At 47.1% G+C, this 24,125-nt stretch overlaps 1 protein-coding gene across 6 annotated transcripts in view; it reads left to right on the top strand.

Annotated features, from left to right (window-relative positions):
• Window positions 1-24,125, top strand: part of EPB41L4B (erythrocyte membrane protein band 4.1 like 4B) — a gene marked incomplete at its 5' end in the record, with an annotated part of 126,302 nt that overhangs the window by 89,092 nt on the left and 13,085 nt on the right. For 3 of the 6 annotated variants that reach the window (XM_082696867.1, XM_082696864.1, XM_082696869.1), the window contains 7 exons: window positions 1,612-1,823; window positions 4,151-4,269; window positions 9,333-9,458; window positions 10,285-10,352; window positions 13,061-13,159; window positions 18,827-19,013; window positions 20,992-21,069. In XM_082696867.1, coding sequence (XP_082552993.1) covers window positions 1,612-1,823; window positions 4,151-4,269; window positions 9,333-9,458; window positions 10,285-10,352; window positions 13,061-13,159; window positions 18,827-19,013; window positions 20,992-21,069 — 889 coding nt within the window. The remainder of the gene's footprint in view (window positions 1-1,611; window positions 1,824-4,150; window positions 4,270-9,332; window positions 9,459-10,284; window positions 10,353-13,060; window positions 13,160-18,826; window positions 19,014-20,991; window positions 21,070-24,125) is intronic. The other 3 variants (XM_082696868.1, XM_082696865.1, XM_082696866.1) reach the window with 2 other exon arrangements.

The raw sequence follows: 24,125 nt of genomic DNA, 5'->3' as shown, positions 1-24,125 counted from the left end.
AACTTGGAAAGACGAGTACATGACACCAGTGCTCTAGTCCAAGTCCATGGCAGACATCACTAATCAATCACAACACTCTTTCCTCCTGAGCTGGGCACAACCTCAGAATTCTTCTCAATCTTGCTTTCCAAGCGAAGGGTGAGAATCACTTGGAGCTGGCATAGGAGATGGTGACTATTTGCCGTTCGTCAGAAGGTCTTACTCAAAGCTTTCCAACTCCACCTCCAGCCCTAAACATACACCAGATCTCTGCTATAAGGCATCTTTCCCCTTGGGTGTTCATTCTCGCATTCAAGGTAATTCAAGGTGAGCCCCCAATTGGGCAGCCCCTCCAGTCCTCCTAAGCTAAAGGGAATTTTCTCTCTTCTGAGCCCCGAGTCTCTGTGCCTCCTTAGGACAGATGTTGTTTTCAGCATCTATGAGAGACGGGAAAATAATGCCAGCGGGCTTTGGAGTCCACGTAGCTGTTCTCAAATCCCAGATCCACAGCTTCGTCAGTCCTTCTGACTTCTCTCCCGCCCCCGCTTCCTTCCTATCATCAAATATGTATGGAGTACCTACTGTGGACCGAGCAAAGAAGCAAAGTTCTATGTATCTACAAAATGGAATGTTTTATGTAAAATAGCTAGCACACAACCTGGGAGAAAGCAAGTGCTAGATAAGTAGCTGGGAGAAAGGGCGATTTTCAGACCTAGAAATGCGCCCAGGATCACCTGACCCCGCTGGTGTTGCAGAGGAGGAAACCAAAGCCCAGAGCAACGGTCCAAGCTTCCCGCACGGGCTGGGGAAGAACTAAGGCTGGAACCCGGGCGTTTCACCTTCAACTTCAGCAACACTTTTTGTTGCCCCATTACTGGCTGCCTGAGGGAGCGGGATACCCTGGGTTATATTTCCTGTTGGGAGAGGTGAGGCTGGGCTGTGGCCCCCCTGAAGCCAAAGTCACGCCTTATTCCACATCCTTACACACACGTACATGATGCAAGACCGACCCCAGGGAAGCGGAGTCTGCCGGAGGCGGCCAGGGGGGACAGGAGCTCCCCCCCCCCCCCCCCCCCCCGCTGCTGCTCTGGGGACGGTGGGCTGGAGGAGACAGTATAGGCAAGAACTGCAGTTCGGATTCTAAACAGGAGATGGCATGGGCTTCCAGAAGGGCAGTTTTAATAAAGACAGAGAGAACAATTGAAATTACAGGTGTCACAGCAGTCACCTTAGCAAGTGTCTCCTGTGTGGTGCGGTGATTGAGAAGAAGAGAAAGGGACTCCAAGCATCCCTCTGGTCACAATCTTGTCGTGGCATGGCGAGCAAGTTATTTGCTAGTATCGCTTTTGATTTCCTCCTCCCATTTAAGGGATGTCTTTTCTTGAACGAAAGTTGTTTAACTTCAGTGTAAGGATTCCTTCCGGCTTCGGGTCTCTGATAAATACAGATTTCCCCTCTCCGCTTTTTCTCTGAACGCCGTGAAGCCTCTGTGTCCTGTTTTGCAGTGACCCCGCAGATGCTTGTTGAACCGATGTCTCTTGGTTTTTAATGGTCAGAACATCTTTTAAAAGTACACACAGGAATATCAAGACCCTTGACTTTTCTAAATCCTGACTTTGACACCCTCCACAGCTACCCGCTCCCTTCCCCAGGGCTCAGCAGCTCGGACCGGCTGCCTTTCGGCGTCGAGGAGAACGGGGGACCCAGCCGAGCCTCAGCCAGGCACCATCACCATCACCACCAGCACCAGCACCAGCACCACCCGAACTATGGCCTCTCGCTGACTCTGGAGAACAAGGAGGGGCCTTCCAGGTCTCCAAACTCCAGCAGTAAATCCCTAACAAGTAAGTAGGGTTGCAAAGGGCAGGGTGAGAGGGAGGCATGCTGCAGGGTACGGATGGCTTCCCCAGATCCTCAAAACAGACCCTTTCTGGGTAGCACGGAAAGGCAGGAAAGGCAGTGCGGGGTTGCCAGGTCGGGGCAGGAGAGGACAAGCGCCTCGTTCATTTCATCAGGAGCCACTGAGAGATTACAGTTTATCAGGAAACTCCGGCTGGATGTCAACGTAGCTGTTCTCTCTCTGCCTCATTCCCAGCAGTTCCTACTAATACTGGCTCAAGTAATAGAAAGAGGAAGGGAGCCAGGAGGCTAGAATCTCTGCGTTTCCGAATTACAGGAAAACCTATTCTGTCCCATTTCTGGCATCCCTCGTCTGAGAGCAAAGTGATGTTAGGGAGGACCAGTGTCCCCTGTTTCAGATTCTGGCATAAGAAGGGATGGAAAGGGAGAACAGGCACTTAGAAACATTTTTAGCAATAGACCAGAGTGATTTTACATCCATTAAAACCAGTAAGAAATAGGTTTGGATTTTGTAGGTCTATTATTTGTTTTTTTTTTTTTTTTTAAAGAAACTCCCTTTTATTACGCTTTACCAAATATTAATCTGTGACAGACCAGAGGGGGGAGCCGGTTCTCTCACAGACGAGGTGGGAAAGCCCTGAGCTGGAGGAAGGAGTCAAGACACTTTGATTCTGGTCTTTGCTCTTGACCCGTGTTCCCCTCTTGGACCTTCAGCTTTCTCGTCTATGAAAAGGGGTAGAGGGTGTCTAGTGCATGGCCAAGGAATCTTCCAGCCCTGACATTTCATGAGTCTGTGTAGCAGTGAAAGGATGAGCTGACGAGCCTTTCGCCGTAGACCACAGGGAACAATTCTGGGTTGGCTGAGTCGGCAATGGAAATTCATCATTTACGGGGCATTGATGAATCAGAACTCTATCCCCTTGTCACTATCCACACTGCCCTTGTAGAACCGCATCTCATCCTTTTGTATCCAGATAACTCTAACAGCCCCCTAAGGGATACCTGCTCTCATACAGTCTTCATCTTAGAGCTGCTGAAGTGAGACGTCTCCTCACAGCTCTGAACAAATGCCTTGAGACTTTCAGTGGTGTTTCACTGACCTGAGATAAAGCCCACACTTCTGAGCATGGCCACACGCAGACCTTCCCAGCCTGGCCACTGCCGAGATCTTCAGTCTCCCCCGATTCCTCACTACACTCTGGCCACATGAAACTTCTTCTTCTTTTTTTTTTTTTTTTTTTAAAGATTTTATTTATTTACTTGACAGAGAGATTGCAAGCAGGCAGAGAGGCAGGCAGAGAGAGAGGAGGAAGCAGGCTCCCTGCTGAGCAGAAAGCCCGATGCGGGACTCGATCCCAGGACCCTGAGATCATGACCTGAGCCAAAGGCAGCGGCTTAACCCACTGAGCCACCCAGGCGCCCCACATGAAACTTCTTTCACCAATGGCTGAGCTGCGTTCCTAGTGCTATCCTTCGCACCGGCTGTTCCCTCTGCCTGGAATGCAGAACTCATTTCTTCAGGAGCCTGCTCAGATGTTGTTGGCGGAACTTTTTTCTAACACACCTTTCTGATTCCTGGCTTTGGAGTGCCTTCCCTTTTGCCTCTTTAGCAATTAACTTTTACCATCTGCACAAGTTTCTGTCGTTTGTATCTACACGTGTCTCTGTCTCCTCCACTAGCCTAGAATTGTGCCTCATTTATGTTTTTATTCCAGCTGCTCGATCTCAATTGCAAACGATAACTTGGTTTAAGCTTTCATATGTAATGAATACTTAATAATTAATGAATATTTCACTGTATTAATGGATAAATACGAGCCAGTGGAAGGGGTGATGGCCAACTAATCCAAAATAGTACAGAAATTAAAATCAATGCATTTGGTTTTCAAGGGCACCTTCGTGTGCCTGTGAGCCCAAGTAGTCAACTTTCTAATTTGCATAGTGTTTTGCCGTTAATAATGCATTTGTATGTAAATGACCTCCCCTAATCTCTACAGCAACCCTGCAGGGTAAGTAGTTTTATTTTCATTTTAAAATGGCTCAGAAGCTCAGAGAGATAGAGTGACTTGCCCAGGGCCTTCCAGCTCCTACCTAGGGAAGTTAGAAGCCTTGATCTTAAGTATTCTCACAGCCCACCAGCTGGAGCATAGTCCAGGGATTTAAGGCGAGGTGGGGGGGTTGGGCAGTGGAGGCAAACAGAAGGGTGCTGCAGATCAGGCTCTGGTAAGCATCTTTTATCACAGCTCTCTCTCTCTGTCCATTCCACCTTTCCTTATTCTTCCTCCCCCTGCCCCACCCCCACCACTTGTAGAACTGAGTCCAGGACCGCCTGCCCTGTTCAGCGAAGCTGCCGCCCATCTAAAGAAGCTGGAACTGGAGACCGTGAAGGCCCCCGGACCCTGGCCTGCTCTGCACATCAACATAAACAAGGTGCCGAGGACCAGGGCTGGGTGATGGGCCCGGACCGCCGGCTGGCGGCAAACCTCTGGTTATTCCCCTGGCCTGCCTCCTAGATTATATGCCTTGGTCTTGGAGGGATTTCTATTCATTTGTTCCTGGCATTTCTGCTGAAGTCTCTTCAGAGCAGAAATGTACTTACGTTCTTTTCGGCTGAATGACAGCACGGGAGTTTCTCTCGGTGCCGAGGCGAACAGGCAGGCTCTGTTAGGAATCTCTCCCTCCTTCTAGATCTAAAGCTCAGTGAGGAGGTGTCCAAATTTGCCTCTTGCCATGTTTACCCATCCACATGGGTCTATTCCGGCTGCTGTAACAAAATACTGTAGACAGAGTGGCTTAAACAATAGATATTTATTTGTCCCTGTTCTGGAAGCTGGGAAGGCCAAGATCAAAGTGTCAGCCAGTTTGGTTCCCTGGTAAGGGCTCTCTTCCTGACTTGCAGATGATTGCCTTCTCGTTGTATCTGCACCTGCCGAGAGAGCTCAGTCTCTCTCTTTCTCCTCCTCCTTTTCTTCTTCTTCTTTTTAAGATTTTATTTGTAAGTAATCTCTATACCGGATGTAGGGCTCAAACTTGCAACCCTGAGATCAAGACTCGAATACTCTACCAACTGAGCCCCTCTCTTTCTTTGAAGCCACTAATTTGATCATGAGGGCCTCATCCCATGACCTCGTCTAAATCTCTTCACTTCCCAAGGACCCCGTCTCCAAATGCCATCCTGTGGAGTAGGGCTCCAACCTATGAATTCCAGGGTGGTGGCCGGGAACACAATTCAGTCCAGAGCATCTGACAGGTCCTAGCACATAGTAGAAGTTCAGTACTTGTTTTCTGATGGAAAAAAGGGAGGGACTGAAAGCAGGAGAGAGAGAAGGAAAGGGCCACAGCAAAACTCTCCTTTGGTTAGTTAGATCCGTTCTTCTACCCAAATGAGCAGCCTTATGGAAGCCAAATTTTATCTTAGAACTATAGAATGTCCCGGCTGGATTCAAACTACCATTTAGCTCAGACTTTCTTACCATCTGAGCCCAGAGGAAGGGAAATGACTTTCTCGCGGTTGCACAGCAGGGGCTGAGTCCCAGGGCCCCTGACTTTGGGCCCAGTGCCCTCTGCGCTCCAGCGTGCCGCTCTGTTTTGCACACCAGAGTTTCTCGACTTCAGCATGACAGACATTCTGGGCTGTGAGTGTCGTGGAAGAGCTGTCGGTTGTGTGTGTTGTTGGATGCGTGACAACATCCCTGGTTTTCACCCGCTAGTCCCAGGAGCACCCCCATCCAGGTGCAACAACCAACTTCATCTCTAGACATGGCTACAAGTATCCCCTAAGGGGCACAGTCACCCCCTAGTTGGGAACCAGCATTTTATACCTATTTTAATTTTTAAAATCCCCAAAGCAGTAGTCTTTTTCCCTCATGAATCATTTCTTCCATTCCGATGCTTAGCCTCGCCCCCTTTATAGAAGGCAATAGGAAGAATTTGGAAGATCTGGCCTAGGAAGCTCGTCCTCCTTACCCGCACTGGGCTATTATTCCTCCACTATAATAGAGCCAGCCCTCCAGCCTACACTAGACTTCCAGGATTTCTCATTTCCTTGCATACCTTGCATACCCCTTATACCCCTCAGCCTCAAGTCCCTTTGACAACATCAAGGGCCCGCTCGCCTGCTTTTTCTCCCATACCACCCTCCCTGATGGCCAGCTGGAGAGAATCCCTCCTGCAGGAGAGCACCGACATCGACTCAATCAACAAGGGCTTAGCAGGCAGGCCTATATATACCCAGTATATCACGTGCCCCCTGCGCGGTCTTCTTTCTCTTAGTCTCTTCGTTTTCCAACTTATTTTCTGCAATCCACACAATATATGGTTTAAAGAAGCTTACCTAGAGTTTGGCAGAATCCAAACGTATTTTGCAAGGAGCTACAGTAGATAGCAAGCCTCGGAAGGCTCACAAGCTCTGTGAAACCCGTAGTTGTTGGTGGACCGACAGCAGGACTGGCTTGCTCCAGGTTAAGGTATATCTGAGACAACGGTGTGTTACTGAGCATTTCCCTGGAGCCCCTTTTTTTCCCTTCCCCTTGAAGAAATGCATCAGGGAGCAAGTGGGCTAAAGTGATATCAGATAACCTTGGGTTTGTCCAAACATAGAAGCAAAGTGTGTTACTTCTTTATCCTTAATCACACATTCCGTGCCATGGACCCCACAACGTGTCGTGACCCTACACTTGGCAACCAGTGGCTTCCCTGCTTTCAGGGATTTTTCCAGTCTCAAGGTTCGAGAATCCTCTGAGTCTTCGAAGATTTGGATAACTTCCTATTCTCGATTTGGTGGTGAGAAGACAGTTTCATGGCTCAGGTCCAAAGTTGCACCTGAAATGATCACAGGGATTTAAGTCTCACTAGATTTCAAATGTGTAAACAATGTTATAAACAATTAAAAAATGCATCTAATCCATTCTTTATCCCCAAATGACTTCCCCCAAACAGATGGACTGTTTCCAACTGTAATCCTCTCAAGGCATGACTGTCATTTGTATGTTGTAAAATCTGTATTTCAATATTGAATGATCAGGCATCTTTTCACCATTCAAACTGGATGCAAAACACGAAGTGTGGTCATGCAAAAGAGAGAAACACGGTGTTCTTGTAACCATCCTTCAGGCTGGAATGGTGGACTTGGTGTAATCTGGACGTTTATCTCCTAGAGATGCCTTTGATGCAAACCTATTCATAGAACGATAGTTGGATTTTCCAAAATTTATATTGGTCTTCACCTGAGTCCATTCAGAGAGCTGGCTGGCAGCTCCTGCTTCATCTGGTAGAATAAGAACAAGCCAGCTTTGATTTTATATCCAAAAGAGGCAGATAAAGGAACCAAATTTGAAGGGGGAAAAAATTAATGCTGAATTCTCATTCTTTTCTTATTTTAGCAGCATTTTTTTCTTTTTTTTTTTTTTTAATCTTCGGTCATTACTGTCAGTATAACTATATCCCCTTAAGCAATTGTCAAAAACCTCAAGTGGGCTTTGGAACAAATTTAATTCTTACATTCCAGCATATCATTGCAGAAAATGAAATCTAATTACAAAATTAACTCTCCACACACCAGTGAAAACACCCATGCTGGTGTAAAACAATTATCTTCGCGTGGCAGGCTTTACAAACCCAAGATAAATTATCCGAGAGCCCTACTATCAAGCTCATCTTTCAAAATAAATGAGTTACTTACCTGTTTTGGGGGGGGGCATTCCATGCCTTCCATGCCAGCACTCCATGCTGACTGGTAATGATTCCAGTCATTATATATTACATATTCAATATATTATAATGTTTATTTATATTATAATAAATTTATTTTATTTTATATTATGTTATACTATATTATATATAGAGAGAGAGAGAGACTTGCCATATCTCTGCTTTGTTTTTCTCACCTATAAAATGGGGATGGTGGTAGTCTTTCCCTTCAGAGGGGCCGGCTCCACGAGAGGAGCCAGTGATAAGTGCTTTGTCAGCAGCTGGCCCACAACAAGCTCTCAGTAAATGTGAGCGACTGGGACTGTCTCTCTTTCCATCGTCACCATCGTCATCATTTCTGTTCTATGGTGCTGGCCAGGGAAAGAGCGGAGATTAAAACCCAGGTCTTCTGCCCCTGCTTATCTTGCTGTTCCATGAAATTACCTCCTTCTACTCATTCCACCAAGGGCTCCTTGATGCATTTGGAAGTCCCGCTGGGAAACTGCATTCTGTGCTCTCTTTCCTTTATTAAATGATGTCAACCCGCCAATTACCCTCTGCTTCCTCTAGCACTTTCATAACACTCCTGCTACACGTACCAAGGTGCTCAATTGGACTTTTGAATTAACAAATGGGGTTCATTTGGGGACTTGAGAACATTTTGTTTTCGCCCCGTGCGTTGTGCCTGACACGCCGCCTCAAGGCCTGCGATCACTAAATTGACTTTTAGCAATCGTAGGGTCTTATACCTTTCTTATTAAACACATCTCTTTTAATAATAGCCATTTATCATTACCATCTTCTTTAGTATGTGTTTATGGAGCACCTGCTGTGGGCCCAGCACCACGTTTACACTGGGATATGCAGTGACTACCCTAGGCAGGGCTCACATTAGGACTTTATTCGAAGAGTGGTGTGTGTATCATCAGAGATGATTTCTGGTTGTACAGATCAATGAGTATTTCTTCATAGTTATGTAATTATCGTAATGTCTATTACAAAAAATAGCCACGAAGCCTATGATTTCAAAGATACTGTTGTGTAGGACACAACTGAAAATAGGCCGTCCCCGGGCTATCCACTCTAACTGGATCACAGAAATGATAGGTATCTGTTAGGGTGCCTGGCTGGCTCAGTTCTTGGAGCGTGGGATTCTTGATCTCAGGGTTTTGGGTTCGAGCCCCACGCTGGTGTAGAGATTACTTAAAAATAAAATCTTTAAAAATAAATTTTAGGTACATGTTTAGTGAGTACCTAGAAGATGACAAAACAGTGAAGAAAGGGTACCAAATACTGACATCTGAGACCCTCCGCAATGAGGTGAAATAGATACAAGTTTCTGGAGAGTCAGAAATTCCAGCAAGGTTTGTTGTAAAAAATCCCAAAGCCCATTTTTCACTCTTTCCCCAGCAAGTCACAGGATTGAATCTGTATAAGAGGAGGCCGTTATGGGGGGAAACAGCACTGCACTAGGGGATGGGAAACTCGAAGCTTCGGTCCCAGACGTGCCCCTAGCTGGAAGAGCCGCTTCTTTCTGACCCTTCAGCCCATCTTCTCGTACGACCCCTCACCCCTGTACAGGGAGAGTACTTCCTCTCCCTGCTTCACGCGAGGAGGCTGAGGAGGCGAGGCTGTGCTTGTGAATCCTTTGCAAACACTAAAAGCAGGAGCCCGCGGACAAGGAGCTGGGGGTTGCACTGGCGTGTGTGTTTTCGACTGTGTTCCGATTGATGGGGAAGGTTCACGTCGCTGTTTCCTTTCCTCTTTGTTGACAGTCAGTTGCATGTGTTTTGGGTTTGTCACAGGCTGAAGAGAAAAAAGTATCCGAGAAGACCCTTCAGACCCCGCTTCTGCCTTCCCCCGTCGCCGACCACGTGAAGTGTAACATTTTGAAAGCCCAGCTGGAGAACGCATCCCGAGTGAGTGCCCAGGTCGGTGCAGCTGGGACATTCCTTTGATGACGCGTCACAGGATTTCCTTCCCTCCATACAGGAGAAGAGACACTCTAGGCCTGAGATACCGTGTCCGGCAGGGTCCAGCCAGGAGACAGGAACCACACCTGTCACGTGAACAGGGATTTTTAACCCCAAGAGTTACGAACTGGTGTCCGGTTATTCCCTGGGGAAGTGCAAGCGCCAGCTCTGTAGGTTGTCGAGGGGTTGAAAGCCACAGGCTGCTGCCCTGACCTCTGGTGTCCATTCGGCTGGCCTCCCTGGCTGAGTGTGTGTGTCTCCCTCCCCCGCCGTTCTTTGTGGGATTCACCAGAGGGAGGAGGACAAGGCTTCTAGCAAAATCATATGATGTAATTCCTCCTCGGCTTGTTACACTGATATGAAAAGACAGATTCTAAATTCCATTGTAAGCCATAAGTGATAGGTGAGCCGAGAGCTTATTATGATTCCTGATCAGCAATGGCAGCTGGGGGATTAAACTGTGGGTTTGACTTTTCCCACACTCTCCCTTTCTCCTTCAAGTATGAGCTGGCACACAGCAGGTGCTCAATAAAAGTATGAATGCAGGCATTGATTACATTTGAATGATTAAGTGTTAAATCCCCCTGATGGGGAATGACTCATGAAAACATTTTTTTTCTTCTATAAACACCGGAGAAAATTTGTTATTGACTGAGTACTTCGTGAACCACCTCTCTGAGCTACCTTCGCATTTCTGTAATCCTTTGAATGCTGGAGACTTGAAAATATTTTTTGCTCACCGAGATAATTCAGGTTTGACTAACCGGCCTGTTTTCTTCAACAGGTTGGAAAAGAGGAATCAACGTTTGTAAATATCAATAAGAAATCCAGTCTTCAGGATGCTAATGTAAGGTCTGTTGCTTCTTGTTTGAATGGGGAAACAATGCTCTGTATCATCAGCGTTATCCTCGAAACATCACTCACCAGTGATGATTAACATCACTCATTTGTTAATAAAATCAGAGCGGAGAAAAGAAAATTGGAAAGAATGTCAGTACGAAGAGATAGAAAGAGACTGGCTGAAAACAACTCCGTTTAAATCTCAGAAATGCTGCTTAGTCTCGGTTTTATTATTTCTAACTGCTGCGCTAACAAAGAAATCGCTCTGAGGTGCTTCACAAGTGTATAGATAAGACCTTGTTGTTCCCCTGCTTGATGTCCTGTAAGGACGCCTTTGCTCTCCCGGTGGAGCCCAGACTTCTCAGCAGAGCCTGGGAGACCCCGTAGGACTGGGCTCTGGCTCTCTGCCCCAGCTCAGTTTATCACTCTTCCTTTGGCCGTTGATGTACTCTTTATACGGAGTTCCTTATAGGGCTAGACCCATGCATGCTCTTTAAAGCTTCCAGGCCATTACCACTTTAAACCCAGAGGGAAACCCTCCTCCTCTCATCTCCCAGAGAGCAGACACCCTTCCTCTCTCAGCCCAAGTAAGTAACAACCTATAAATCATGGCAGTCCCATAGCCTCCTTGGTGGTCTAATACTGGTGGGTATCCCCAGGGTAGACTTTCCTAAAATGGGTCCAAGCGTCATTGCATCAGTCTCTCATTAAAAACACAGACTTTTAGGGGTGCCTGGGTGGCTATGTTGGTTATGCATCAGACTCCTGGTTTTGGCTTGGGTTGTGAGATCGAGCCCTGTCGTGTTCCGCGCTTAGTGGGGAGTTAGCTTAAGATTCTCTCTCTCCCTTTCCCCTTGCCCCTCCCTACCATGCACACAAATAAATAAATCAATCTTTAAAACAAAACAAAACAAACAAAAAACATGCACACAGGCCACCCAGGTCCTTCTCCAGACCTCTCAATCCTTGGAGGTGGGGAGGGCTGGACAGGAACCAGAATTTCAACAAGTACTCCAGATGATCCAGGAAATATTGCTCTGGGGAATACTTGATGTTAAAAAAGAAAACTCATATTTTTGGATGTCACCTTCGAATCCCAATCCATGTTCTTGGTATAACGTTGTCTTAGTGCAGAGCACAGACCCAGCTATCTCCTGGCCTCTGCAAAACCTTAATTCATCTCTTCCCATCCTATCCCACTAACATTCACCTGTTTTTCTGTCTTGGTTAATGGCATTATTACCTACCCATCATCCAGATCTGATGTCTGGGAGTCCTCGACTTTCTCCTCTTCGTCCCCTCATAAAACTGATCACCATGCCCTGCTAATTTATATCTTCCCCCACATCTATCCTCTTTCTTCCTGACCTGAATCCTAGTCTACTGCAAGCCCGCACCGTCTGTCTGCTTGGTTACCTTCTGCTACAGTCTTTGAAGTGCTCCCGGCCAGCCTGTCTTCACTAGTAACTTCTTCCTTTCTCTAAGGGTTTTTCCAACAAGCAAATCTGACTGTGCCATTCCCTTGCCTCAAACCTTTAATGACAACTTGGCCTTCAGTGTAAATTCCTGAGTCTGAGGCCCCTCGTGACCTGGCCCCTGCTTTCTGCTCTAGTGGACATCTCCTCCTCGTCTGCTGGGACTTCACTGGTTGGCGGTTCCAGTGCCTTGCTTTCTGTAGCTCTCTACTCTGTCTTCACCTTGGAAGTCTTCCCTCCATCTGGTTAAGTGTAAACTCCTCCACGAAGCTTTCCAGATGCCAACCATTCCGCCCAAAGTGAAGTTGTGTGCTTCCTGGTTGAGTATGAGTCCTTCCAGGGACTGTGTTCAGTTGACACCAGGGTCCCAGCTTGGGTAAATCATGAATCTAGACTGTGCTGACTCCAGTTTCTTTATTTGCTCATTCATTCACGTGTTTATTCAACAAACATTGATTAGGCACTGGCCACATGCCTGGCACCGTATTAGACACTAAATAGAGGAGAAAATGGGGGCTCGGAATGGTTCATTGGTTTGGTAGAGGTTCCTTGCTGAGGACCCCAACTTCTTTTGATGCCCTTATGTCCCAGAAGGTAATTTCTGAATTTTGTAAAATGAAATTAGTCATAACCACTACAAAAATGTGTGAAAGCTTTTTCTTAAAATCTCTGTTTTGAGTAGGGCCCATTGGTTATCTGGCATATTTTCTTGAGGAAATATAGAAGTGAAACAATTTTTAACATTTCACATATACACAAAATTAAAATATTTTAGAACAAGTCTTAAAGGCCTTCCGATTATGCATTTTTCACATTAAATACTCTGTTTATCTGTTAAAAATATATCCTGTGCTATATTTAAAATAGCATAACTACCAGATTACTTGGAAGTAAAAATGGGTTATCCACGGGTTTCTCTCTGCTCATTTTATTGGCAAAACCTAGTAATGAACCAAACCCTGGAGGTAGGTGTTTTGGGCAGAAAGCTTTATGTGGTACCCCAATTATATTCAGTTCGTACTTGCTATATTTTCTTCCCTATGATTTTGGGTTTCTTTTTTGGACTTTCTATGATATATTTAAAAAATCATATTTAATAAGTAGAGTGGACAGGAGGAAAAATGGATATGTTTACTATCAATGTTATTAAGGGTTTAAATTAACTGAGAAAGCAATTCTTACGCCAAAACTAGACCATAAACTTTCCTGTTGGTGATATTCTGTTTTTTTTTGCTCTGTCTCTAGAAGTCCTATTCCTATACGTGTGGAAACTACCCAGCCAGTATTAGAAAAGCCGGAAATCAAGCCTCCCCGAGTGAGGAAGTTAACAAGACAATACAGTTTGTGAGTTCTGTACTGCGAGTTTTTAAAATGATAATCACAAAGTTGATGCTAAATGTTCAGCTGTAAATGCTTTTAGCCTCTCACACCATTTCCAAAGAGCCATCCCCCAAAATACAGTTTGTTTCCAATTTAGGTCATAATGGGACTTGACTTCTCTCCCTGAAAGCATTACATAGTTGGCATATGTATTGATTATCGATTGCTGCGTAACAAGTTAGTCTAAAATTCATGGCTTTAAACAGTTCACATTTATTTCCTCGTGGTTTGTGTGGGTCAGAAGTCCAGGCATAGGCTCAGTTGGATCATCTGTGTCAGGCTCTCTGACAAGTTTGCATTCAAGGTGTGGGCGAGGGCTGTGGTCTCATCCGAAGGCTCATTCTTGCAGGTCAGAAACAGGATTTGATTCTTGCCGGCTGTTGTCTGGAGGTTGCCCTCATTTCTAGTCACGCAGACCTCTCTAGCTTTCTCCATCAGAGAAGGCACACAAGAAGAGCCAGGGAGAACTCTCACAAGGCAAAAATCACAGCCTTTTGTGACCTAATCACAAGTAACACCCCATCACTTTTGCCATATTCCGTTCTTTAGAAACAAGTCAGGAGGGCCAGCCCACACTCAGCAGTCAGGGATTACACAGGGGCATGGATACCAGGATGGGGAATCCCCAGGAGCCATAGCAAAAGCTGCCTCCATGGCGTAATTGTGAAATGGTAGCATGGTCTGAGCTGGGTGAGAGCTGTGGGAGGAGTCCTATCCCAGAATATCCCAGACCCACCAGGGCCTGTCCAGTTTGGTTCAGCTTAATAAAAATGTTCTTGCCTACCATATACACAGAGTTGTTTTAGGCAATTCTAGGAAGAACAAAATGAATTTGCCAGTTCCCATCTGAGGAGTCACGGTTTATTGGAGGGAGAGACAGATTGCAAATAATTATAATCCAAAGACTGGTAACTGCTATCTTAAGACTAGTAGTATTTTAGTAATCACATTTAGTGCTAATCACAGTGGTAGTTCCCATTTCTTGACCTTGGCGGTGGCACCATGCCTGAGTGTGTAATTGGCCAGAGGGCTGCAGGGGGATCTTTGGATGCTGAGGAAAACATGCAGCTCTCAAGTCAGAAAGGCTTCTGTCAGAGTCCTGGCTAATAGTTGACTGCTCTAAACTCTTGGGAAAATTACTTTTTCAGCTCCTCTTTCCTTGTTTGTGAAATGGGTGAGATCATACCTAGCCCTGAGGAATTTGGTGAGGGTCGATGTGCCAAAATGCCTTCCCAGCCCATAGCAAGGGACTTGGCCAGTGGATGAAGCTCCCTTTCCTTTCTTCTTGACGACCTGAAGGCCTTTGAGAAAAGGTCAAGTTTAGAGGATACCCTAAATGCAAAGTGCGGGCTGGAGAGGGTGACTGTGGATGCACTTTTCAAACAGCCATCTCGAGCCTGCACCTGGGAAAAAGGAAAAGGCAACCACCTCCCACTTCATTAGCCTTAATAGAAAGGCTGGACGGTTAGAGCAGCTGTATTTCCTAGGAAAGCCAAAATGAGTAATTCAAATAATTAATAGTCCTAATGGTTTCTGGGGGACAAATTAAACCATGAAAAAATCTGCTCCCCGGAGGATAAAGCTGTCAGGATTAGACTTTCTTTTTACATTTTAAAACTCCGAATGTTATTATCACCTATTCGGGATATGTAATCATGTTGGAAACAATGACTAATATGTGGCCAGGAAGGAAAGAAAATTTAACTCACTGCAGTGGCTCTTTCAAGCAAGCCCTTTTCAAACCTCCAACGTCACCTATGTATTTCTTAAGCTGCCCCGAAGTATTTTGCTTCAAAAATCAAAGAATAGAGGCATTTTCCCCATTAGTAATCATAGCAAAATTAAGAGATGAGATTTTTCCTGGCTTTACGTTTTCGTCTCATAAAAATAGTTCCTCAATTGTTGACACCAGTCACGACTCACTTCCAGTCATAGATATTGGTAAGTTAATAAACACAATGTCAAGGAATACAGATGGAAAAAACTCAGATTTCCCTTTTATTTTTTATTTTTTTTATTTTTTAAAGATTTTATTTATTTATTTGACAGAGAGAGATCACAAGTAGGCAGAGAGGCAGGCAGAGAGAGAGAGAGGAGGAAGCAGGCTCCCTGCTGAGCAGAGAGCCCGATGTGGGACTTGATCCCAGGACCCTGAGATCATGACCTGAGCCGAAGGCAGCGGTTTAACCCACTGAGCCACCCAGGCGTCCCTCAGATTTCCCTTTTAAAAAGTATTTCTGCATTACTGTTTTTGAAACACACACACACACACACACACACAGCCCTTTTGGCTGTTAGGGTATTCCGGGTTCCTAGGTCAGCATGATGTAGAATTGGATTTTAGGGTTCCCCACCAAGAGCATCATGATGTTCAAATGCTCTGAACGAGTTTTCAAGCTGATGCTTTTAAGGATATGCACAAAAACATCCGCCATGTTGTGTCCTGGAAGTAATGACGTAGGGAAGAAATGTATGGCTGTTGTATGCAGAGAAGAGAAAGAAGCAGACGCCGTGTAGAGTTCAGGCAGGAGAGAGTGTCCTCTACTGATACCAGCCAATGTGTTTAGAAAATGATGAGCTGCTGTATTTTCTTCTAGAAATGTAACTTTACTATTTATTTAAACATTGTATAAAAACCTAAAAATATTCTGGAGAGAAAAATATCCTCAGTCTGAAGAGAAAAGATAACCAATTTCCTAGAATCGTGCCATCAAAAATAACCTAGGTTCACATCGAACGACTCTTGCTGTAGACATTTTTCATGTAGTGTTAAAATGAAAAGAAATCATTTCAAAGAAAAGAATCCTGCTACACATAAAATTGTACTTGCTAAATGATGTTTCATGAATTTAACATGAATTTACCTCAGAAACGGAGGTTGAACTGAAAGACGTAATGTAGTTAAGCATAATATCTCTTTGCCACAAGATCTAAGTTAGGACAAAAGGTTATAAAAACCATCAAGAATTTGGAGTCTTTTTCAATTCTAGGCAGCGTCAGTTGACTTCCTGCTGTGAAAGATGAACTATGTGTGTGTGTGTTTTTTTTAATGGCCTATAATGTTAAACTAAATAACTGTGCTTTTAAGGTTATAATTTTCTTTTTTAATGAGGCAGAAAAGAATTTTAACCCCACTCTTCCACTTAACTAGCTATGTGACCTTGAGAAAGTCCTGTCACAACCCGCCACCCAACCTCTGCTTCTCTGAAGAGTGGAGAGCGTAAGGCAGGGCTGTTGTACAGATTAAATGGGCTAATGCGTGTGTTACTGAGTGGATTAACTCCCTCAGCATGGATCCACCTATGTGGCGTCTTACTGGTCTTCCCACCTACTCATTCCAGCCTCACCTGTCCCCTAACTAAGAATAAGTCCTAAATCTTCCTTTTGAGGCTTTTCCGTATACAGAAGTTTCCAGAATCTCTCAGGACCCTCCTCTCTGAGTTCCACCCTCACCTCATTTTGTGTACCATGGCCACGTTTCCCACGAAGCCACGGCCCTGGGAGGGACCCTGCTCAGGCCACCCTGGTGCCCACTGGCTGTGGACCTTTCATCTACACCCTCGCTCAGCCATTACTTCTAACAGTTATGTTGAAAGTAACATTACTGGGACGCCTGGGTGGCTCAGTTGGTTGGGCAGCTGCCTTCGGCTCAGGTCATGATCCCAGTGTCCTGGGATCGAGTCCCACATCGGGCTCCTTGCTTGGCAGGGAGCCTGCTTCTCCCTCTGCCTCTGCCTGCCTCTCTGTCTGCCTATGCTCACTCGCTCTCTCTCCCTCTATCCCTGACAAATAAATAAATAAAATCTTTAAAAAAAAAAAAAATTAAAAAAAAAAAAGAAAGTAACATTACTTCTGGGAGTTCCACTTGCAACCCCCTTAGGAAAACTGTATCAGGGTCCCTAAGATCACCCTCAAGTCTGATCAGCCACTAGAAGAACTTGCAAAACTCAGAAAAGCTGTCATCTTCATGGTTATAGCATATTCCAGTGGAAGGATCCAGACTAAAATCAGCAAAGGAAAAGGCACATAGAGTGGAGTTGAAGAAGACTGGGCATGAGCTTCTGCTTCTCTTGTCCTAGAGGAGTCACGTGGGCAGTGTCTCACTCCCAAGCAGGGGAACTCACCCGAGCCTTGGCACCCAGGGTTATTACTGGGGGTCTCCAATAACCATCCCTGAGCCCAAGGTCAAACTGTTATAGTGTGGCCCTAAGCTCTAGGATACAAGAGTAGGTCTTCACTGTAAGTCATATTGCTAGCACCAACTGTGTGGCATGGCCCAAGGTCAGGTATGCAGGGACACCCTTATTAGGCAGGTTATCCCCAGGGCCCCGAGGTTCTCCCAGAAGCTCGTCAGTGGCCCGCGGTTCCTGTGGCACATGCCGAGTTATAGCCCCCAGGCCTGCAGGGTTAGTTAGCCCCGTGCTGCACAGGCAGCAGTCCGGTTGGCGTCAGGGGGTCGGGGACTTGTCTTAATTTCTGCAAGTTTGAGAAGATAGTATTCATACTCAGAGCGGGTAATTGATGGCGTTGTTCTGTCCTGGACCACTTGGGACCAGATTAAAAGGTCTTCCTGCCTTGACATACTTTGTGGGAGGCCAAACCTTTCCCATACATGCAAGCCCTGGAAACAAACCCAGAATGTCAGCCTGGACTCCTCCTCCATCATGGCGACTTCCTGTCTCATGTAATTTTCTGCCTGCATCATCCTGTTCTGCCAGAGAGGTTCTAAGACCAGAGCTATGAGGCCCCCAAACGCATGTGCTCAGCTCCTCCCCTCTAACTAGTTTATCACACCAATGGGACAGTAGCTGTTAGGCCATGGAAGGTGCCATTGTGCTTTTTACCCAAGGCATTCGGTTCTCAAATGGCTTGTATTCACCCTCGTAAGAGAGGCCCTACTCCCTTGGTTTGGTGGCTCCTCATAAAATTAAGCACGGGACTACCATATGACCCAGCAATCCCACTTCCAGTGGAATCCCAATCCAAAAGCGTTGAAAGCAGGGTCTCAAACACATTAGTACATCAGGGGGTGCATAGATAAAGAAAATATGGTCTATCAATGCAAGGAATATTATCCAGCATTAAAAAGAAATGAAATTTTGACATATGCTACCACGGGGACGGACCTTGGAAACATTATGGTAAGTGAGATAAACCAGATACAGGACATATATAGTTTGATTCCACTTCTGTGAGATACTTAGAATAGTCAGATTCATCCAGACAGAAAGCAACACAGCTGTTACCAGGGGCTGCAGGGAGAGGGCACTGGGAGTCACTGTTCAGTGGATACAAAGCTGCTGTCGGGGGTGATGAAAATGTTTTGGGTGTCCTGAATGCATCTTTAATGTCACTGAATTATACACTGACCAATGGATAAAACGATACATGTATATGTATATATGTATATCTTTCCATAATAAAGAAAAAAAAATTTTAATCCCTTGGCAAATAAATGACAGAACATCCAGCTCAAATTGGCTTTGGCAAAAATGTCCCTGTTTTGGATCCTGGAAGCTGGACATCTGGCAGACATCTGTTTGGGGAGCTCCCCCATCCCCCTCCCGGCCCTCCCTCCACTCCCCACAGCCTGTTTATTATTGTAATGAGCAGAGCTTCATGTGCTTTTAGTAACCACAGTGATGAAGACGACCTCCCTCCTGACCTGGCCGAGGCAGTAGGAGCGCCCACCGCCACAGCCACAAACACCACCGCGGCCACCACGCAAGTCTCCGTGCCACTGGTGTCCCCCAAGGGCCACAAACTCAGCTCACCTCAGAATTCAGAAAGCAAGGGCCAGCTGTCCCCAGGGGCCAAGGTATGGGCGAGGGCCCCGAGGAGTAGCTGCGCTTGCTAGGAATTCAGTATAAATTGAGCACATGGCATCCCGCGTGCATTTAAAGTTGGCTCAATCATCTGTGCACTTGTAAAGCAGGGGAAACAGCCCCCGGGGCTGGGTTTTTATGTAACTCTTCCTGAAAGATGACCTGTTTATGAGATGCAAATGGTATAATAAAGATCTTGTGCAGTGCAGTGTACTTTAAGAGAAATGGAAGAGATGTTTGAGGGCAATTCGGTTTTAGAATATCATCCCTACTTAATCTATAGTGCACATAAATACAGAAAACAAGACACGTTGTCTCCCCCCCGCCCAGTAATGGAAATCTTGGAAGAGTAAAAACGTAGACGTGTCCCCATCCCATTCCTTATGTTGGATGGCCCACATGTATAGCTTGAAAGTGGAAAATATTATTTTGTCAGTTTACAATTTCCGGATGTTGCTAGCTATGTGAATGGGCTAGGATAAGGGCCTTACTCAAGACATTTCTCTTGGTTTTTTTCTGAATGACACTAAGCTGTGGTCATTCTATACAGCGAGTGGTCCAGATGCAGTCAGACCTATTGCTCTACTAGTAGATGTCAAGTCAAAGGCTCCCTGGTCTGTGGACACCACTGAGGAAAGGGTGTGTGTGGGGGTGGGGGTCCCGAAGGCAAGCCCAGACTCTGTTCCCAGCTGCTCCTTCTACATGTCTTACGGCCGCTTGAAGCAAGCAGTTACTCCACAGGCTTTGTTTCTCCAAGCCTGCTTCCTTCACCTGCAAATGGGAATAAAGTCCGCTTCCCTGCCCAGCCTATGGGCCAGCACCCTGTCCGGTGGAGCAATAAGGTCATGATTCTTGGGAGCCTCTAGGTGACGGTGGGCCAGGCCACATCCTGCTTGACCGTAGCCAGGCATATACCAGCTGCCTTCCCAGGATCTTTGGGAACCCCTTTGTGGTTCTCAACAGGAGATCCTGCTCAAGCCAGAGACCCCTCAGCCAGTGACTGGCCCAGACTAAGGCTCCCTGCTTTCCTGTCAATCACCATCTGGTGACTTGAGCCAGGTTCCCCTGTCCTGTGCAGAGTCCCTCATACTGCTTTGTTACAAGTGTGGACACAGGTTCCTATCACCTGTTCTTTGCCACGGTTAAAACCACCCCCCTCCGCCCCCGCCAAAATGTATGAAACAGAGGAGAATTCAGTGGGGATGTGGGTGGCATCCTACCAGAGGCCACAGGGCTCCCTCTCCTGGCCATCTCTCTCCTTGGGGCCCTGCTGGTGACAAGCTGATGATGGAGCTTATTTTTATTTCCCCCCATAAAGGACCTCTAGGCCTTCCATGCTGCTGAGAACCCAGAGCAAGTGGGAAAAAAAATGTTTTCCCCAAAGCTGAACATGGTTTCAGAGATACCTCCCTCCCACCATGAAGAGCTTCCTCATTATTACGCAGATGACCAAAAAAAAAAAAAAAAAAAAAAACGTTTTTAAAGTAAACTCTGTGCCACACATAGGGCTTGAACTCCTGACCTAGAGTTCAAGCATGCTCGACCGGCTGAGAGAGCCAGGCGCCCCCTCCGCTCCTGAGTTTAGCCCCTTGAGGCCTTGACCCTCTTAATCCACGAAGGGGGCTTTGCTCTCAGTATAGTCAAAGGACTCTTTGAAGCAATTCCCCCTGCCCCCCAAAAGACCAGAGAGCACTCAAAGCACTTAAAAGAAGTTGTTTGCACCTTTTCAAAAGGTAGTTCTCTAACCTACACACTCTTTCTGCCCATTAAAGTTTCAGAAGACATTTGGGGTTTGACTTCTGGAATATGCCCACTGTGGGGCTAGTGACTCGTGTGGGGGACTGGCACGGTCATGGGTTCCATGATAGAAGGGAGGGTGAGGGGAGGGAGGAAAGTCTGTGACTTCCAGTGACAGTCCCTGGTCCGCCCGGAGCTGGCACTAACCAGGAGTATTTCCGTCTGCCTTCCTAGAGTCCCTCTGACCGAGGAGGTGCCTTTACCTTGGAGCCAGGCGATCTCCTGATGGACTTCACGGAAGCTACTCCTCTGGTAAACTTCCCATTTTGCTAAAACCAGAAAAGCCACAGACCCTAGAAACATCTTGGCGGTGGGACGGATGGACAGAGGTGGGCATCGCTGTTGGGAAGGCTCTTCCTCTTGTCCTGCTCACGGCCTGGAGGCTCAGGGATCAGCCTTCTTTGGGGGTTCAGGCACATGGGTCCCTTTACCTCCCAGAGCCCTCCAGGGAGGCAGTGCCCCCTTCCCCCCTGAGGGCGGTTGCAGGGGTCCCACCCCGCCTGTCTGCTGCTTCCCAAGCGTGTAGGGCTCCTTGGTCTTGGCTTCTCGGCTTCCTGGGCTGCTCCCCGCATGCCCCCACCCACCCACCCATGGGGCATCTTCTGCTGCCGCTTCCAGCAAAGTGCTCTGGTCCGAAGCACTGGCTCAAGGCCTCAGCCCAGCTTTCCAGGCCCCTCATGCCTCCCTGCCATTCTCCATCCCCTGCCTCTAGGTCTCCCCTTAGGGATGGTGGTGGTCCTTGCGGGACTCCTGCAGGTGGGAAACCCTTTTAGGGGAGAGAGCACTGCCCCGGGAATTGTGCAAGCCAGACCTGGCTCCACTCTCTGCACACCCTTCTCAGGAACCTTGTCGTGGGATCAAAGATGCATCATTTGCCATGTCTGCCTCAGAGTATTCTAATGATCCCATGAGACAGAGCCCTTGAAGAATGTAGAAGCACCATAAACGTGTGTGAGATATTATGAACAGTAGTAGATGACGCAGGCAGACTTGGATGTGCCTTTGGCTGGGCTCAGCCAGATACCCGAGTGTACTTGAGCGTAAACCATGGCCCATGAGTGTAGAGTGTGAGTCAAAATGTGCACCAGGTCAAAAACCCCCTCCTGAGAGCTTAGTGCACACCTGGCCTCCAGTGAGGCTCCGGGAGCGGGCAGGGCAGCTAGAGGCTGGAGGGGAGGCGGGTTGATAAAGGACAGGCTTGGCAGGACAGTCACATAGAAGGTGCTGGGGAGAAGCCTCAAGTGGGAGTCATTCAGGACCAGCTCACCGGAGGAGCAGGAAGTGGATAAGAAGGGTCTCTGGAAGGCTTTCGGGGGGGGGGGGGCAGGGGAACACGAATGAGACAAAACTCTATCTAGCCTTTAGGACTGGTCATTGTCCCTGCTTCAGCTGGTACATGGCGATCATTTGTGATTTGTATTTCTCATCTGGAGACGTGGTACGGTCTGAGAGCTTTAGGTCAGCACGTTTGGATAAACAGCTGAGAACTGACAGTGGGTGAGACAGCCTGCTCCGGGAACCTGCGGGGCTGTTCCCTCCCCTGCTGGAGAAAATGCAGCCAAGTTCTTGATGGCCTTCTTGTTAGACAGGCTGCCAAGAGAGGGCAAGCCAGAAGCAGGGCCTTTCTTTATCCCCTCGCCATCCTTTTGCACAGATGAGGAAACTGAGTCCCAGAGTGGGGTAATCACATAGGGACAGAGCTGTTCCAAGCCCATGTGTTCTAGTTCCTTCTCTGGTGTCCTTTCCATCATCAAATTGGGTTGAATCTGGTATCTGGATTTCAGAAATTTGCCGCTTTGAAGAAAAGCAAGGTCTAGAAGGAGGGCTGTGTTTAAAGCACTCAGACTGAGAAAGCAGAACAAGGGGTGTGGAGGACAGGATAGCAAGTTAAGCAGCCTGGGCCTGTTGCTACATCGGTATCCCAACTAAGTATCCCAGCTGGGGCCTTATTCCCTAAGAGGGCCACATGTGGGGGCTGGAAGCTAGGGCCCCAATCAGAGGACATCAGTCTAGCTGGAGGGCAGCAAACCCCAAAGGGACCTGAGAACCAACCTGAGGGCCCATGAAGGCAGAAGGGGGAGAAAGCTAAGTTGTAAGGCTCACATGAAGAAAACCTGCTGGGCAGGAATAGAAGACAGTGGGGGAAGATCTCTCCTGAGTTAGGCTCTTGAGAAACTTCCAGACTGCTGAAGCATACCGAAATTAATGCCATTTGAGAGTCTATAGAAACTGCTACTGTTGTGGGACCCAGTGCCTAAACCTGTCTGGGGCCCCTGAGAAAGAGAAGGCTTCATAGCACTAGGGTTTTGAAGTATGAGTAAGAGTTTGCCAGATGGAGGAAGTGGACTAAAGCATTTGATGCAGAGGGTACAGCATGAGCAAAATACTGAGTGTTTATTAAAGATTCTGGCAGATCTGAAAAACTTGGGTTAGTTTGCCAAAAAATATTTCATGGCTCTGACAAGAATGATGGGATTCCCTTAAAAACCACCATGTTGCTGGCCCAGCTGGTAGATTTAATGGTCCTATCTTTATCTTTTCTTTGAAAGTAAGTGTCTGAGATTAGAAAGGAAGCCACATCTGCCAGGGACCCAGAGGTCCCCAGTGCCTACCAAATGACTGTCTGGCCTCCGCTTGTACACCTCTGGCCATAGGGAGCTCATTCCCTCTCTGAGGATACCGCCCTTTCATCTCTGGGCTGCTCTCACTGAGCTCTGAAACAGGGCCCAGGCTGTTGCACTGCCCGGGCACGGGCCAGCTGAGGTCCTTATACCGCACCGGGACACAGCTGTCTACTTCACAGCTCAAGTCTGCAGCGAACACGTGTTTTCAGGATGTATCATCCTTAGTCTTGCTTGTGTGGATTTGAGGTGTGAGTGCATGTTCACGGCACACGTTCATACAGAAGGTATGCTGGAGGGCTCATACTTTGATGAGAGCCTGCTCCATTTGGGGCTTTCCTTGACATCACTGGCTTTGACCCTCCTTCACTCCAGAATCCCGTCTTCACTGAAGCTGAAGTGTCCTCAAGAGGAAGGGGGGCTCCAGCAGTCTGCTTCTCCTATTTGGTCCTCTCCCCTCCATCTCCTCCATCTGCTCTGCCCAGCATCCTGGAAATACAGGCAACAGTCCTCTCTCTTCTTGTTGGGGAGGGGGGGTGTGTCTCTGCCCCAGAGGACAGTGGAAGAGAGACTAGATTTAGGGTCTGGGGCTCAATGAGACTCCTATAGCCACAGGACCACTGGTTCTTTGGGCCAGAGCTAGAAGGACAGCAGAGAGAGGGTTGGGACCAGATTCTCCTACCTTCA

Source organism: Mustela nivalis, assembly GCF_964662115.1.
Source record: "Mustela nivalis genome assembly, chromosome: 13".
NCBI classification, from domain to species: domain Eukaryota; kingdom Metazoa; phylum Chordata; class Mammalia; order Carnivora; family Mustelidae; genus Mustela; species Mustela nivalis.
Note: the sequence above shows the minus strand (reverse complement) of the source record. Positions and strands in the feature narration are given on the sequence as shown.